At 62.8% G+C, this 16871-nt stretch overlaps 1 protein-coding gene across 3 annotated transcripts; it reads left to right on the top strand.

Annotated features, from left to right (window-relative positions):
- Positions 1 to 148: 148 nt before the first annotated feature.
- PWP2 (PWP2 small subunit processome component) lies at positions 149 to 14581 on the top strand. 3 transcript variants are annotated; one of them, XM_082393494.1, is made up of 21 exons: positions 149 to 292; positions 1827 to 1939; positions 3055 to 3149; positions 3438 to 3537; positions 4373 to 4516; positions 5367 to 5502; positions 5679 to 5914; positions 6229 to 6372; positions 6982 to 7052; positions 7403 to 7539; positions 7898 to 8046; positions 8205 to 8352; positions 8598 to 8748; positions 9395 to 9575; positions 10593 to 10740; positions 11319 to 11427; positions 11969 to 12034; positions 12535 to 12753; positions 12907 to 13057; positions 13209 to 13283; positions 13445 to 14581. In XM_082393494.1, the coding sequence occupies exons 1-21, from the start codon at positions 275 to 277 to the stop codon at positions 13620 to 13622; spliced, it is 2769 nt and encodes a 922-aa protein (XP_082249620.1). In that variant the 5' UTR covers positions 149 to 274; the 3' UTR covers positions 13623 to 14581. The 3 variants fall into 3 exon arrangements, with proteins under 3 accessions (XP_082249620.1, XP_082249619.1, XP_082249621.1); XM_082393493.1 differs by having other exon boundaries at positions 12865 to 13057; XM_082393495.1 differs by lacking the exon at positions 11969 to 12034 and having other exon boundaries at positions 12865 to 13057.
- The last annotated feature ends 2290 nt before the right edge of the window (positions 14582 to 16871 follow it).

Here is a 16871-nt window from a genome sequence, read left to right as displayed (position 1 = left end):
CAGGGCCCGGCCCAAGCCCTTAAAGATCCAAGACTGGACTGCGGTGGGCGGTGCGGGCGGGCTGGGGTTCCGCCTCGGGGGCGGGGCCACGCCTCGGGGGCGGGGCCGGCGGGCTGGGGCCCAGCCTCCGGCGGCGCAGCTCTTCCGGGCCCCGGGGGGGCGCTGTGGTGCGTTGGTGCGTTGGTGCGGGACCGCTCTCCTGCCCCGGAAGTGCTTGTTGCAGGCCGGGAGGCGGGGCGCAGAGGCTGCAAGCAACACACGTGTGGCAGCCGCGATGAAGTTCGCGTACCGGGTGAGCGCGGGCCGGGGGTGGTGGTGGGGGTCCTTAGCCCGGGGTCCCGGTGGGGTCGCTGCTCGAGACTGCTCCTTCGGGGCCAGGGAGCCGGGCCTGGGTGGGCTGGGTCCGGCAGCACCGGTCGGTCCCTTACCATGCAGCCTGAGACAGGCCGGGCGAGGGGCCGCAGCGCCCTGGACTGGGACGGAGCGGCGGGCGTGGGCGGGAGGAGCAGGAGCGCTGCGGGAGGGTCCGGCTGAGCTCCGAGAGGGCAGCGAAAACCAGCCCGGACGGAAGTCCTGGTTCCCGGAGCCCGCAGCGCGCGACGTGGGGAGCACGAGGGGACAGAGGGCGGGGGGACAGGCGCCGAGCCCACTGGAGCGCTTCTGCATCTTCCCCACCTCTCGGGACCCTTGGCACAGTGGGCCATCCGCGGGTTTGGAGCTCTGGGCGTTTGCGCGGCCCCGCCCGCTGCTGCCACTCCCTTGAAGGCTGTTCCTCCGCAGGGCCGCCGCCTCTGGCCTTTCCCCCTCCGTCGGGTCTCAGCTCCTTACAGGCTTGGTCTGGCCCTGGCCACAGCGCGGGCCTCCAGCAGCTCCACCCCACACCCACGCTGCCCCCACCCAACCTGGTCTTCCCGCTCAGACTGCTTCCCCACTGTGACCCAAACCTCCCGCTGACCAGCTCCTCTCGGGCCTGATTTCATCCACGCTCTCCATTCCTTGGATCATCTCCCCAGTTCCGACACCATTGTCTTCTGTGTGGAATGGCACCAAAGGCTCACCGACTCCCTGCATCTCCTCTGGCTCCCGGGGTCACTTAGCATGACCTTCGAAAAAGGGGATCGATCATGGTTCACCTCTGCTTAAAACATTGGCTGACCGGACTCTCCTTGTGGCCTCCTTGGGGTTCTCAGGGCCCTGCCCGCCTGCAGCTCCAGATGCTCCTTGTCATCTGGGTTCCAGCTCAGGTGGCCCCTCTGAGGGTCCTTCCCTGACCACCCTCTGAAGTTCCTCTCCTGCCGACGGGGTTGGCTGTCTGTGCCGCATGGCGCCCTTGCAATCACAGCTCTGTCTCCATCGCCCGCCTGCCCGACGTGGAACCTGAGGGCGGCTGATGGTTGAATGAATGATTGAATGGATGGGCTGCAGCAGATTACCCTGTTCAGGAAGCCTTGAACCCAGGCTGCACTTGGGACGCTGTTCCGTTGTCACAGCTGTTCTCTTCCTGCACCGTGGGTGCTGTCCTGTCCTCCACCCGGCAGACACCCTGTCTAGAGGCTTCCCTGCGCTCACCGTGCCCCTTACCCACCCCAGCAGGAGCTCTGGGCCCCTGGGGACTGGGCTCACTTCCTCCTCTCTCTTGCTCAGGGCCTGGCCTTGTAGGTGCCCAGGAAGTGTCCCGGGGGGTGGGGGGTGGCTAGCGGGACCCCAGGAATGATCAGGGAGCCTGCGGGGGGGTCTCTGCGCCATCTCTTTGACCGGAGACCTCGCTTAGCCCTTTCCCGGAGTTGTATTTTCTTTGTGTTAAGACAGCTTTGTTTTCTTTTCAGTTTTCAAATTTGCTGGGGACAGTCTATCGGTGTGGAAACTTAAATTTTACGTGTGATGGAAATTCAGTTATCAGTCCCGTGGGAAACAGAGTCACTGTGTTTGACCTAAAAAAGTAAGTTCACTAAAATGACGTTAACAGCTGTGATCATTGTAGTCAGCAGGTAGAAACACAGTGTTTTCCTCATCTCTCTATTTAATAGCACACCTGTTACTATTAAACAGGCGATGGAGACAGAGCCGCCTGATAGGGGGCTACGGGATTTACATAGTGCCGATGGGTCAGCAGTGGGACTGGCTGTAGGGATCCCGGTTTCTCCCTTCTAGTCTCTCAGCTGAACCCGATGTGATGAGGTTGTTGATCTTCCCTTCAGGGTAGTAGCTGCGTGTCACTTGGCTGAAACGTTTGGGAGGGGGTGCCTGGGGCATGGGAGCCGCCCTGGACTGCCGTCCGGCCGGCGTGCTCGCCGGGACCAGCTCTGTGTGCTCAGGTTCACCCTGTCTCCTGCTGAGCAAGCACGTGGCTCCGTTTCTGTCTTCTCGGGGGGAGGCTGTCACCCCTTTGCAGACATGTGTGGCCTGGGTGAGACCCTCCTGTTGCAGAGGCTGCCTGGGTCTCTGCAGGCCTCCGTTTCCGAGTCTGTAAGATGGGGCCGTAGTACTTGCCTTGCTTGCGAGTTGTTTCCTGAAGTGCAGGTTGCACCCAGGGCCAGCTGCTGGCGGGGTCATCACTGGTGTCGATGGTGACGGGGCTATCTAGAGGAATGACCACGTGGTGGCACTATATAATAAAGAACAAAATTAGGATGTAATCCGGTGGTTGTTTATTTTTACTTAGCTTTCCATTTTTCTGTGTTTTTGCATTTCTGCAAAAAGCTTTACCGGGCATGCTGTCCCTGAGCTCACCCTCCCGTTGGACAGCTGGATTGTTTCTGGTTTCCTGACTATATGTTTCCAGGGTCCTCTCAGGATGAGGTCCTGGAAGCAAAATTGACACGTTCGAAACCCCCTTTTAAGGATTTTACATGCTTAGCGAAATTTTCTCCAGGGCGTTGTCTAATTTCTTCTCCCTCTCGAGGGAGGGGCGGTTGAGGAGTCCGGGGCTCTGGCAGGCCTGGGGGGCGGGGAGACAGGTGCAGGGTGGGTGCTGCTGGTCCAGGCTGGCCCGGTCCCCCACCCCCGCCCGATGACACCAGAGCAGCAGCGCAGCTCTGGTTTTTTGTCTCCCAGCAACAAGTCCGACACTCTGCCTCTGGCCACTCGGTACAACATCAAGTGTGTGGGGCTGTCCCCGGACGGCCGCCTCGCCATCATTGTCGATGAAGGTAACCGCCCTCGGCCGAGAGGTGGCGACGGCATGGGGTGGTGACTGCGGGGCGGGTGGGGCGGGTGTCCAGCTGACCCGAGGCCGACACTAAGACCCCTGGGGGTCCAGGCCCTCATGGTCCCCTCGCCTCCCTCGGTTGCTTCCGTGTCTGGGGCCCCGGTGGGCCTCGGGCGGGCACGCGGGGTGTCCTCCCTGGTCGTGTGCCGCCGGCACCGCGGGGCCGGGCCTCACGACCTGATGCCTGCGTGCGACGTGCGGGGCCTCGCTCTGCTCTCCCTTCCCGCAGGGGGCGACGCGCTGCTCGCCAGCCTGGTCTGCAGGGCCGTGCTGCACCGCTTCCACTTCAAGGGCGCTGTGCACAGCGTCTCCTTCTCCCCCGATGGCAGGTACGCAGCTGCGGGCGGGGCGGGAGCTGTCGAGCTGCAGGCTCCCTCGCGCCTGGTGGGCTCGGACGTCACCGCGGCGGCCACAGGCAGTCCCTGAGCCCGCGCCCCTCTGGGTCCCCCTCTGGATCCAGGCTGCACAGGCCCCTCCTCTCCTCCCCGGGGCTGGTGCTCACACCTCGAGTGGGAGGTTCTGCAGGTTCTTGTCCAAAACCGTCTCCAGGGAAGCTGTGCCCCCAGACAGCGGGGTCATGAAGGAGCCCTGGTGCTGAGCCGCACCGACCCTGGCCTTGACCCCCGCTGGCAGGAGGACGTGGCGAGTCCCGGGCCTGCTCTGGGCTCCAGGGCTGTGGGAAGGGGGGCTGTCCCGGCTGCTCACGCCCACGCTGGCCGGCTGTGCCGTGGAAGGGGCGGCTCCAGCAGTCAGCCGTGAGCCCCGCCCCACGTCCACCCTCAGGGATCCCGGAGAAGGCGTCCTGGGCAGGGACCGCGCCCGGGTCCTGTCACAGGGCCTGTCTGTGTCTTGCGTTCGGTTCCACCCAGGGCTGTCTGAGCTTGGCCTGGCCTTCGTGACCGCCCCCTGGGCCGACGGGAACACCTGAGGGGGCTCTGCTCCGGGGCAGAGGTGTGGCAGGGCCCGGGGTCTGTCCACTTCTTCCCTGACTCTGTCCGCCCGGAGAAGGGGGGACTCGGGGCCCGTGAGAGGCAGGGTTAGGGCCCCAGGTTTGCCGCCTGTAGGGCTGGCCTCGGAGCAGGAGAGCGGCCCTCTCTGGAGCTCTGCGCTGGGCTCGGGGCCCTCACTGGCGTTGGATGTTGATGGCACCCGTTTCTGCGGCAGGAAATTTGTTGTCACCAAAGGCAACCTTGCTCAGATGTACCACGCCCCTGGGAGGAAGCGGGAATTCAACGCGTTTGTTCTGGACAAAACCTACTTTGGGCCGTACGATGAGACCACATGCATTGATTGGACAGACGACTCCCGGTGAGGCCTGGTTGGGGTGGGGCTGGGCATAGGAGGGGCCTGAGGGGAACCTGTAAACAGCACCTTGTTGGGGAACTCGGGGTGACTTGTCGCATCCCCGTCTTGTTTTCAAATGGTCTCTCACACGCCTCGTGTGGCACAGGGTGCAGGCCTGGCTCCTGGGTCTGAGTCAGGTCTGTCTGGCCCTTGTCACCGGAAACCAGAGCAGAGCGCGGCCCTGGATGAGGACCGCGACAAGCCAGCATGCGGTGGCCCAGCTTCCAGGGCAGCTGCGGGCAGGAGGGGAGCTGGCGGGCGCCGCCCAGCCGTCCCTGAGAGGGGCTGGCTGCGTCCCCGCTGCCTGGGTTCTGTGTGCCGGGAGCGGGAGGGGAGGCTGGTGGCGGCTGCCACTTCATGCACCAGGCGGGCTGTTCGCACGTGGTTGGCCACAGTGCGGGGCGCGCAGCCCCCAGGCGCGCAGTGCGTCCGCTGGAGACGCGGGTGGGCTCCTCGGGGGTGGGTCTGCGGGGAGGACCGGGCGCCCCGTAGCCAAGCCTTCCTGCCCTTCCACGGGTCCTGGGATCGAGGGTGGGTCAGGGAGGCGTGAAGAGCAGGGTCCCCAGGCAGCCCCCCACGGGCTCAGTGGTCGGTTCTCAGGCTCCCATGGGCTGCCCCCCAAGAGACTGCTTTGCTCGGAGGGATGGTGACACACGTGCAGTGAGGCTCCTGGTCCCGGGAGAAGCACAGGTGGAGGCAGCAGACCAGAGCTGTCCCCGCCTGGAGCCTTGGGCGTCTCCCCTGTGCCCGGGGACCCCCCGGGGAGGCTGACACCTGCACGCCCGAGGCTGAGCTGTGACTCCCCGTCCCCCAGGTGCTTTGCGGTCGGGAGCAAAGACATGTCCACGTGGGTGTTTGGGGCCGAGCGGTGGGACAACCTCATCTACTACGCGCTGGGGGGACACAAGGACGCCATCGTGGGCTGCTTCTTCGAGTCCAGCAGCCTGGACGTACGTCCCCGGTCACAGCCTCGAGTGGGCGCTGGGCCCTCCCCTGAGGCTGCTCCCGGCTCCCTGGGGAGGCTGGGGCCGCGGTAGCCGGGGCAGGCTTGGGAGGTGCCTGTGCAGCCTGGGCCGCCGTGGGCTGGGGGTCAGGGCGACCCAGGCTCTCGCGTCTCCCCCCGCAGCTGTACACACTCAGCCAGGACGGCGCCCTGTGCGTGTGGCAGTGTGACACCTCCCCTGAGGGCCTGAGGCTGAAAGCCCCCGCGGGCTGGAAGGCGGACCTGCTGCAGAGGGAGGGCGCGGACGAGGACGAGGACGAGGACGAGGACGGGGCGGAGAGGGAGACCACCATCCGCGGGAAGGCCGCCCCGGCTGCCGAGGAGCAGCGGGGGAAAGTGCAGTACTCGCGGGTGGCCAAGTAGGTCTCCCGCCTGCACGGGGTGGGCCTTGCGCCCTCTGGGGCGCGTTGTGATTCCTGCCCCGGGGCCCCAGGCGGGGGTGGGCGGGTGAGGAGTCGGGGGTACGTGGGGAAGTGCGGTCCCAGGCAGACCAAGGGTCAGGAGCTGGGAGCGCAGAGCTGCGAGTGTGAGGACGTGGTGGGTCGTCCTCAGGATGAGGGCAGCGCTGTGAGGCTGCCCTCTCTCTGCGTGCCCTGGGGGTCGGGGTGGGGCTGTGGGACCAGCTGAGCTCTCTGGTCCTCTTCCCACAGTTCTTGTGTTCCTGCCTGCTTAGGTACTTCTTCAATAAAGAAGGGGATTTCAACCATCTGACAGCTGCAGCGTATCACAAGAAGGTCCACCTCTTGGTCACTGGTTTTGCTTCCGGAATCTTCCACCTTCACGAGCTCCCGGAGTTCAACCTCATCCACTCCCTGAGGTCAGCGACTCTGCTCTGTGTGGTCACGTGTGTGCATGCGTGTGTGTGTGTGTGCGCGCGCGCGCTCTCTCTCAGTCCGCCGGCGGGCAGTGGGGGAAGGTGGAAGCCGTGCTGTGCCCGTCTGGACCGAGGGCCGTGGAGTGGCCAGGAGGCCCGTCCAGCCACACGGATGGCTTCCCAGGACACTTGCCCCTTCCTCTGTCCTGGATTAGAGAGATTGGGGACGCTGCTGCCCTGCCCCCATCTCAGACGTGCAGCCCCCTGGGCCCCATCCACCCCCCAGTCAGAGGGAGCTTTGGTTCCACGTGTAGATCACATTGTTTTTATTTCCTGTTCTCATTTTTCTTCTCTTGCATCTTTGGAACGTTGAGAAAACTAAAAGTACTGGTTTCCCGAAGTCACGCAGCTTCGAGGTTTTGAACGCGGGGCAAGAAAACTCTGGGTTTTCTGATGCACTCAGTGAAGTGAATCGTCTGTGTCTAGTAAACGGGTGGGGAGGAAGTGGGTGCTGCTAGCAGGGAGACCTGGCCCTGTCCTCCCTCGCACGGCCACCCCGGGGAAGGGATGGGGGCCCTTGCTGTGCTGACCGAGCCCCGCGTTTCTCCGCAGCGTCTCAGATCAGAGGGTCTCGTCCATCGCCATCAACGGCTCTGGGGACTGGATCGCCTTCGGGTGCTCAGGTTGGTACCTGGGTTTGTGAGGACAGGAGCGGGACTCTTCCTCCAGGAAGCCTGCCGGCCATCCCGCCTCCCCCCAAGGTGCCGCGCCAGGCCAGCAGCCAGGTGGCTCACTACGAAGGAGCAGCCGCTGAAACTTCCTGCACAAAGGCTCCTCTGAGTCCTGAGTCCCGTTGCCGCCTGAATCCTGGCCTCCCTCGGCAGCACCTGGCCTGTCGCCTTGGCCTCTGGCGGGTGACGCGGGAGGTTGGCGTCTCCGTGCTGGGGCCCCTCGTTCAGGTGGAGGCTGACGGCACCTGCCTCAGGCCGAGACGGGCGAGCGGTGTCACGAGCAGTCCCCGTGTGCCCCGCAGGCCTGGGCCAGCTGCTGGTGTGGGAGTGGCAGAGCGAGTCCTACGTGCTCAAGCAGCAGGGCCACTTCAACAGCATGGTGTCCCTGGCCTACTCCCCCGACGGGCAGTACATTGTGACCGGCGGGGACGACAGCAAGGTGGGCCGCGGGGGTGGCGAGGGGGAGCCGGAGGGGTCCTGTCCCCGTTCTGCTGGTCTGGCTGAGGCGGGGTGCAGCACCGTGGCCAGGCCCTGACTTGGGTTCAGCCTGGAGCTCTAGAGCCCACCGGCCTCATCTGGCTTCCCGGGAAGCCGTTTGCAGACTTGCCCGGTCTGAGTGGAGAGGCTTTGGGCGTCTGTTTCCCCCTTTTTGGCTCGGTTTTCTGGGCGCGTCTAAGGGGTCCATGGTGCCAGCAGCTGCTCTCTGATGTGGGAGGCTGCCCCCCCGCAGCCCCCCAGTCCTCGCTCGCAGGGGCACCCCCGTGGGGTGTCCTGAGCCGTGGCGCTACCCGCCACAGGTCAAGGTGTGGAACACCCTCAGTGGCTTCTGCTTCATCACTTTCACGGAGCACTCGAGTGGGGTCACCGGCGTGACCTTCACCACCACTGGCTACGTCATCGTGACCTCTTCCATGGACGGGACCGTGCGCGCCTTTGACCTTCACAGGTGACCTTCCTGCGGGGATGCCTGCCCCGCAGCCTCTCCCCGTGTGCTGGGCTGTGAGAGCGAGGCTGAGGGTTCTGGGCTCGTCGGTCAGACACAGAGTGAGGCCCACGAGAGCTCGTGGGCCCCGGAACCGTCCCGACCGGGCTGTCCTCCCGCAGGTACCGCAACTTCCGCACCTTCACGTCCCCGCACCCCACCCAGTTCTCCTGTGTGGCCGTGGACTCGAGCGGGGACATCGTCTCTGCTGGGGCCCAGGACTCTTTTGAGATCCTCATCTGGTCCATGCAGACAGGCAGGCTCCTTGACGTAAGGGCCGCGAGTCCAGGAGCTGCGCTCTTGGCCAGGGGCTGGGGTGGGGAGGGGGCCTGGCTGACCTGAGAGGAGTGGGGGACAGAGTCACATCCCAGGCACGGGCAGCACCGTTTACACACGTTTCCTGGGTGGGCTCCCCTTCCTGGCCCACACCGCAGCCCAGCGGCCACAGCCTGTGCAACCCGGGGTGGCCCGCTGGGCGTCTGTCGTCCTCAGAGCTCTTTTCTGAACGGCCGTAGGTTTTGTCTGGCCACGAGGGGCCCATCAGTGGTCTGTGTTTTAACCCAATGAAGTCGGTCTTGGCCAGCGCCTCCTGGGACAGGACGGTACGTCTGTGGGACATGGCGGACAGCTGGAGGACCACAGAGACGCTGGCCCTCACCTCCGACGGTAAGCGGCACCCGGGCACTGGGGGGAAGGCCCGGTCTCGGGCGCGTGGTTGGATAAACCCAGGGCTCCAAGCACCGTGGGCTGTTAGGGTTGGCGGCCTGGTTTTGTCACTTGGCATCGGGCTCCCCCAGGGGAGCAAGCCGGGAGCCCTGCTGTAGCAGCTTCCTGCTGCTTCCTGGGCGCGAGGCCCTGTCCTGGAGCCCCACTGCCCGCGCTCGGGGGCAAAGCGTCCTGGTGCGCAGCCCGCCGGGCTGCAGAGCTGACGGGTCATGGCGAAGACCGAGCTGCCCGTGTCTGGCCCTCACGGAACCCGGTCGTTGGCCCCGGGGCTTGTGGTCTCTGTGGTGGTCTCTACTTCCTGCCACCCGACCCGGCTCTGATTCAGGCTTTTAGCCACTGGCCCCCTGCGTCTTCTGGGGGCCTCTGTACCACCCCCGCCTCCAGCTAGTCTGTCTCTAGCCTGCCCGTGACCTCCATGTGACGCCTCCCGCCCAGAGCCCTCCACTTGGCCGCCCCTGCTCGGTTATGCCTTGTGCACGTCCTGCGGCCCCCAGGCACTCAGGGTGCCGGGATGAGGGCAGCTCAGTGTGGCCCATCGCCCGGAGCCCAGGGTCTTCCTCGGCCCTAATTCCGCGCCTCTTCTCAGCTCTGGCCGTGACCTTTCGCCCTGACGGTGCCGAGCTGGCTGTGGCCACGCTGAACTCGCAGATCACCTTTTGGGACCCCGAAAGCGCGGTGCAGACGGGCTCCATCGAGGGCAGGCACGACCTCAAGACGGGAAGGAAGGAGCTGGACAAAATCACTGCCAAGCACTCGGCCAAGGGGAAGTGCGTGCTCGGTGGGGCTGTCCCGGAGCCCAGGAGCTCCTCAGCGGGGGCCCCTCCCGGAGGGAGCAGGGTGTTGGCGGGGTCCGTGTGGATGAACAGGCTTCTGCATCCTCCCACCCCGAGGACCAGAATCTGGGGGCCCGTTTTCAGTTCTCTCGGGTGCATCCCTGCCAGTGTCATTGCCGGGCCCACCGGTGACTCTGTTTCACCTTTTGAGGAACCCCCCCGCCAGACTGTTTTGCAAGGAGCCCGCACAGTTTACATCCCCCCAGGGCAGGGGCTTCCGCTGTCCCCACATTATTAGCAATGCTCCTTCCTGCCTGTTTTTAAAAATCCCAGCTGTCCTGGTGGGTGTGAGCTGGTGCCTCATGGTTTTGGTTTGCGTTTCCCTGAGCAATGAAGTTCTTGGCATCTTTTCACATGCCGGTGGACCATTTGTGTGTGGGCTTTGGGGAACTTTTCTTCAGAGCATCTGCCTGTTCTAATGGGCTGTCTGTCTGTGTTGCTGAGTTGTAAGAGCTCTTTGTGTACTTGAGACATGAGACCCTCATCAGATATAAACTTTGCAAGTATCTTCATCTTCTTCCTCCTGTGGCTCGTCTCCACTTTCTCGAAGGTGTTGTTTGAAGCACGTTTTTAATTGTGACAAAGGCCCACTTGTATATTTTTTCCCTTGTCACTTGTGCTCTCGGTGTTGTATCTAAGAATCCTCTGCCCAATCCAAGGTCACCGTCTCGAGTCCTGTGAGCCAGCAGGGCAGTGAGCGCCGCTGTGAGCGGGGCGGGTGGGCCCCCCCTCCCCCTCCCCCTCCCCCTCCCCGCGGCCCTTCTGGGAGCCACCCTGCCTCTCGGAAGCTGCAGCGTTGCCCCTCCTCCAGGCGCCGTGCTGCCCGGAAGGAGCCTGGTGACTGGGCCACGGGTTCTGACCCCGCAGGGTTTAGGCCAGAGCCCTGGAGGATGGCGGGGAGGGTGCTGTTCGCCTCTGGGTGGCAGCTGAGTCCACGTCCCCTCTGCGCAGGGCCTTCACCACTCTGTGCTACTCTGCGGACGGCCAGAGTATCCTGGCGGGAGGGATGTCCAAGTTTGTGTGCATCTATCACGTCAAGGAGCAGATTCTCAGGAAGAAGTTCGAGATCTCCTGCAACCTCTCTCTGGACGCCATGGAGGTGAGCGAGTGCTGCAAGGCCGCAGAGCAGGGCCCGGGGGGCTGCACGGGACCCCTGTGTGGTCCCTGCTGCGAACGTCCGGGGCTGCCCGGCCTCGCCCATGGCCCTGCTCACGCCCCGGCTCCACGGGGACCTGGGGGGGGGGCCTCTGGACAGGTGCGCCTGCCCGGGTTCACCTGCTCTGGCTCCCCTGCCGGGCGAGGGGCATCTGCGTGCGGCTGTAAGCCCGCCCGCCTGGGTGTTCCGGGGTGGGCTGTCCTCGTCATGTCCCCGGCGACGCGCGGCAGGACGGGCTGTGGCAGGTGGCAGCAGACGCCACCCCACGTGCGGCTTCCTCGCAGGCTCACGCGCGCCCTTCGTTCGGCTGTCGGGTTAGAGAATCCGCCCACCACGGGGCGGGCCGCGGGAGCCCGGGGGAGGCGCTGCCCTGTCCTGTCTCAGGCTCCGTGTGCCCCGTGGGGTTGCAGGCAGGGCTGGCCGCCCCCCAGCCTGTGCTGGCGGCACAGGAGGGAGGTGGGGCAGACGAGCGTACCCTCCCTGCACCTCCCGCAGTGAGATGTCCGGGTTTCGCCCTTTAGGAATTTTTGAACCGAAGGAAAATGACAGAGTTTGGCAACTTGGCGCTCATTGACCAAGACGCCACGGAGGAGGGCGGGGTCACGATACCGTTGCCGGGCGTAAAGAAGGGTGAGCAGAGGGTCCTCTTGTGTCCCCCGGGCCAGGGCGCGGCAGGCCGCCCTGCTCACCACCTGCTTTTCCTGGGGGATGGCGGGCGGTGTCGCTCTCGTCGGGGCTGCAGCGATTGACGTCCAGGAACTCTGGCGCTGGTGGCCAGGGCGCGGGGTCCCCCCTGCGAGTGGCTGGGCATCTGGCCGGTGCCCAGCCCTGTGCCTTGCACCTGCCCCCGGGGGGGCTTCAGGGCGAGCCCAGTGTCGGGCTGGCAGCCTCCCCGGCCTGAGGGCCCTGAGGGGCTGGAACCACCTGCCTCGCAGCCTGGGCTGGGCAGGGCTTTTCTCCGGAACAGACACGCCGGCTGCTGGCCAGGCCGGAGCCCAGAGAGCGGCCGCCCTGAGGGCTCGTCTGTGGAGGCCGGCAGCGCCCACGAAGCAGCACCTGAGGCCCTGACACGGGGCTGCTGCTCCCGCTGGGTCCGCAGGGCGGGCCTCCCTTTGTGGGGCGAGTGGTGAGGGACGTGCTGCCCTGTGACGGGCGGTGCCTCTGTTCCCAGGTGACATGAGCTCCCGGCACTTCAAACCTGAGATCAGGGTGACTTCGCTCCGCTTCTCTCCCACCGGTGCGCACTGGCTGTCGGGTCACTGATGTGGGAGGGGTGGGCTTGGTCCCGATGGCCTTCCGGGCCTGCGGTGTGCACAGTGGGCCTGTCAGCCCGCTCCCGGGGCGAGGGCAGCATGGAGCCTCTGGCCGGCTCTGGGCACCGCCGACCCCCGGGGGTAAGACGTGGCCATCTTTGTCCCCGCTGGCGGACGGCCATGGAAGCTGTGGCTTCAGACACGCCCAGCTTCCAAGCGGGGAGGTAGGCACCTGCCCTGAGCGCCCTGCCCGTGTGCCTGTCGGCGGACCCAGGAGTGTCGGGCAGGGGAGGGAGCAGGACGGGGCTGCAGCGGGCTGATCCTCACGGGGCGCTCCTTCCCAAGGGGCCGGCGTCCCCCAGGCTCCCTCCCCCCTGTTGCACTCAGGACCCCGGGGACGTATTCAGTACCTGTTCTTCAAAAAATGGGGAAAAGCGGAAATAAGCGTTCAGGAAGCCTTTGTTAAGTCTGCTTGATTTCCCAGGGCGCTGCTGGGCGGCCACCACCACCGAGGGGCTCCTTATCTACTCCCTGGACGCCCGGATGCTCTTTGACCCATTTGAGCTGGACACCAGCGTCACGCCTGCGCAGATCCGGGCGGCGCTGTGCCAGCGGGACTTCACCAGGGCCATCCTCATGGCCTTCCGGCTCAACGAGAGGAAGCTGCTGCAGGAGGCCCTGGAGTCGGTGCCCTGGGACGAGAGTGAGCCCGGGCCAGGGCTGGGGAGGCCCGCGGGGCCGAGGGGGCCCTGCGGCCACACGCGACGGCCGGGTCTCTGCACGTGCAGAGCTGTGAGCGCGTCTCTCCTGACAGGTTCTTCGCGGGCTGAGTGGGACTTTCCTCCTTCTCTTCCAGTTGGGGTCATCAGCTCCTCCCTGCCTGACTTGTACGTGGAGAAGGTGCTGGAATTTTTAGCTTCATCCTTCGAAGAGTCTCGCCATCTAGAATTCTACCTCATATGGACTCAGAAACTGCTTATGGTCCACGGACAGCAGCTCAAGTCCAGGTACGACCCGCCCGCCCCCTTGGCCACCTGTCACTGGGCCAGCTGTCTGTGTGGATGCGCAGACCAGGGGAGGCTTTCACAAGCGCACAGCGCGGAGCAGGTCCGGGTGGCCTGGTGGTGGCCGCCACGCTGAGGGACGTCTCCTTTCCAGAGTGGGGACACTGCTGCCGGCAGTTCAGTTCCTGCAGAAGAGCATCCAGCGCCACTGGGACGACGTCTCCAAACTGTACGTGTCTCAGGAGTGGCTGATGGGCAGGGCGGGGCTTTCACTGGCACCAGCAGGTTCCAGTTGGTTCCACGCCAGGGCTGCTCCCTGTGTTGTCTGATGTGGGGACAGAAGGCCTCAGCGTCGGTCTTACTGATGTGAGTCCCGTGTGCCCTCGGCAGCTGCGACTGGAACCGCTACAATATGCAGTACGCTCTGGCCGTTTCTAAGCAGCGGGGCCTGAAGCGGCCCTCGGAACCACCGGGCAGCGAGGAGGAAGCAGATGCATCCGAGGACGATGACAGCAGCCTGCACCTGCTCAGGAGAGGACCTGGGGATGGAGACGGGCCGCTGGCCTAGGGCCGGCCGCCTGCAGCCCTGCTGGCTTCGGTTGGGATGTTGGGCAAGGTGGGACCTCCACCGCAGGGGGCAGCCGGGACGCAAGGGCACTGTCACCAGGACTCGCTCTTCTGCAAGAACCACACGCGGCCACGGGGTCAGTGTGTGAGCTGACGGGTCCCTGGCAGGCACGGGCTTGGCACCCAGGGCCCAGGAGTGTCTGCCACCAAAAGCACCCTGCAGAGAGGTGAATGGGCTCACGTGTATAGACTCAAACTTTGTATGAGTTTTTATGTTTTTAATATAAAGTTTTGATAATTTTAGAGAGGAAAAAGATGTGTATTTCTACAATGTAGGTATTAAGTCTGATCTCTGAATTTGAAATGTTTGTAATGTATGATTGTCATGCTGGGGGATCAGGGCCACCTGCCTTGCTGGCACCTCTGTGCCAGGGAACAGGTGAGCAGGGCAGGTGGCTCGCCCTCACGGCCCCAGCCTAGGCTGCCAGCCCCGTCGTCCCTGCACAGGGTCTGGCAGGGAACATCTGCTTGACTCTGACCTTGGAGAGGGGCCTGGGGCTGGGCCTGGGCAGGCTTTCCAGGGAGACCCATCAGACCTGCTGGCCAGCTCTGAGAGGAAGACTCCATCCTGTGACGCCCCTTGGGAAGGGTCACTGTGAGGGCAGCCTAGATCACAGCCAGGCCCCTGGTCCCTTGGTAGCTACGGCCTCCAGGGTCAGGACACAGGCCCTAGCCTGCAGGTCACCAGAGGTGCGGCCACGAGTCACTGGACCATTATTAGGATGGATGGCAGGCAGGTTCTTGCTAGTCTGGTGGGGCTGTGTGCTCTTCTATCTGCTTATGAAACGCATGTGCTATCTCGGGATGGAGTCATTTCCTTTGTAAATATGATGATGTCTATCAGAGCCTCTTCTCTTCTTGGGTATTAAGGTAGAAAATAAATACATTGATAGTCTTGTATTTTCAGATGCAAATAACTCACCTGTAAACTATCCCCGTGGTCCTGAAAGGAACTGGGATGGACCCTGTTTTTCTCCTCCTCCCATCTTCCTGCCAGGGGTTGTCACACACCGAGCTTGAGACACAAACACTGACTCACCTCTCAAAAGCCACTGCAGCAGGGGGTGAAAGGCAGTGGGGTCTGTCATCCTAACCCCCAGTTGCGGAAAGATACACTCAGCCCTGCCAGCCCTCTCCCAGGCTCCCCCACTAATGATTAAAGGAGGACTAAATAATATAACCTTGACGTTCTTCTAGAGGCTACCCTAATACCCACTCCCGAAGCAAAATTCTCGTGTAATTTGACCTCCCTTTGCACCCTTTAGAGTTCACTTAACGATGTACTTAAATGCTTCCCTACAGAGCTCGGACCACCGTTCATCCACAAGCCAGGACACCCTAGCAAGTGGGAGCCACTGAAAACTATAACCTTCCAACTTGTAACTATTCTGTGGAGAAATCTAAAATGAGCCAGAAGAGGAACTGACCCAAACCAAAGATGGTCAAGCCTTCCAAGGATACTCCCAACTTGCCTGGAGGGCCTTAGAACACACTGCCTACCAAGAGCCCATCAAATGGCAAAAATGGGTTCAAGCACACCAAAATAAGAGTTGGTGTAATAGGCTCCCAAACAAAGAAGCCTGCAGCTCACCAGACCCTACAAGCTGGCCCCATTCTCACGTCACTCACGTGCCACTAACTCATCTTTGGCCCCAGCTCGCTGGCCTCTGCAGAAACACACATGGATGACGATGTGGACGTCAGGAGGATGTGTGTTCCTCTGTGGGGCCCAGAGAGCCAAAACCTAAAGGAAATGTCCCCAGCAAAGCCCACTGGGGTCCCCGGGAAAAACAGGATGGAATCCAGGTGATACCGTCCAACCTCTTTTGTGTTTATTCTACTTTTACTTGCCTGTAGGGGGCCTCGTGCAGAGGCTTCCCACCTAACATGTCGGATTAGTGTTCCCAGTGCAAAGCGGCTCTGCCTGACAGCCCGACTGGGTGAGCCGTGCGCAGAAGTGCTGCACCCGCCTGACCCACAATGACTCCACCCCTCCCTCTGCCAGAACCCTATAAAGCAGCACCGCCCCTGGGCCTTTCAGGGGAGACCCCGTGCTATAGAGCAAGCTCCCATCTCTCCATTCTTTGATCAAAGAATACAGCTTTCCTTTGCTTCTCAACTGAACTTGGTCTCTGTCTACTGGTGCGAGTGACACTGGGCAGAAGGATGCTTATTGGTGCCCGACTCAAAAGGGTCGGTAACACGTCCACCCCAGGAGAGCAGACAAAAGGGAGGCGGCCTCAGACTTAATAGTCACGGGCACGGGCTTAGCACCAGGATGAGCAGCCCCACGGGGACGGGGGTGCCTGTCACGAGGCCACCCTTCAAAATCTACCTGCCTCAGTGGAGGAACTGGCCAAAACGCCAGCCTCTAGCTAGACTGACTGACGATCATGGTGAGTTCCATAGCCAAGGTAGTAATGGATAACCGAACAGCCTTCGGTTACCCCGTGGCAGAACAAGGCGGCGTCTGTGTGGCTGCAACACCTGCTGGTGCGTGTGGACAAATACCACATACCACCCAGTGTAAAGGAAATAACACCAACAGGCCAGCTGGCGACACAGCATTGGTAATCGCGCCCCGGAGGCATGGAATTCTAATAAAGGGCTTTCTCCCCAGTAAGTCGGCCATTTACTCCATCCACTGACACTTCCTTGAGTCACAGCGCTACTGATTCTTCTGTTGGGCCTATAATTCTTAACTTCCATGTCAAGTTTGTCTCTCAAAGACTGCAGGCCACCAGATTATGCCTCTGTCGTGTCAACCCTGAATTGGGGGCATACCAACACCTCCAATAGTCCAGTTTGAATACCCTAGAATGTGTACAGCTAGACGCCAAACTGTTTCATTCCTCAAGCCCCTGCTGGGCCTTCATCCTTAGCAGCAGAAAGCAGCTAGAGCGGTGGTCACCCCTCATCCCTCAAGATTGAGGAAGGATCCAAAGACAGGCATGGACTGAAATCTCCACTTGTGAGTTATACGGCCCACGAGGTAGAAACAAAATGACACAGAGAACACCAAGCTCCTTCTGCAGAGGACCAGGGAAACAAACTTGCTGACAGCCCCGCCGACTGAGCACTGCGCAGCCACACTGAAGGACTAGACCGAGGGACTACAATAGTGACCTTTTGACGTCACGGGCCAAAACCCCACTGCATGTTACACCCGGGACCGCCAATTTGCACCCGC

The sequence above is a fragment of the Balaenoptera borealis genome (assembly GCF_965194805.1).
Source record: "Balaenoptera borealis genome assembly, chromosome: 5".
NCBI lineage: Eukaryota > Metazoa > Chordata > Mammalia > Artiodactyla > Balaenopteridae > Balaenoptera > Balaenoptera borealis.
The sequence above is the reverse complement of the archived record's forward strand: the minus strand, read 5'-3'. Positions and strand labels throughout refer to the sequence as shown.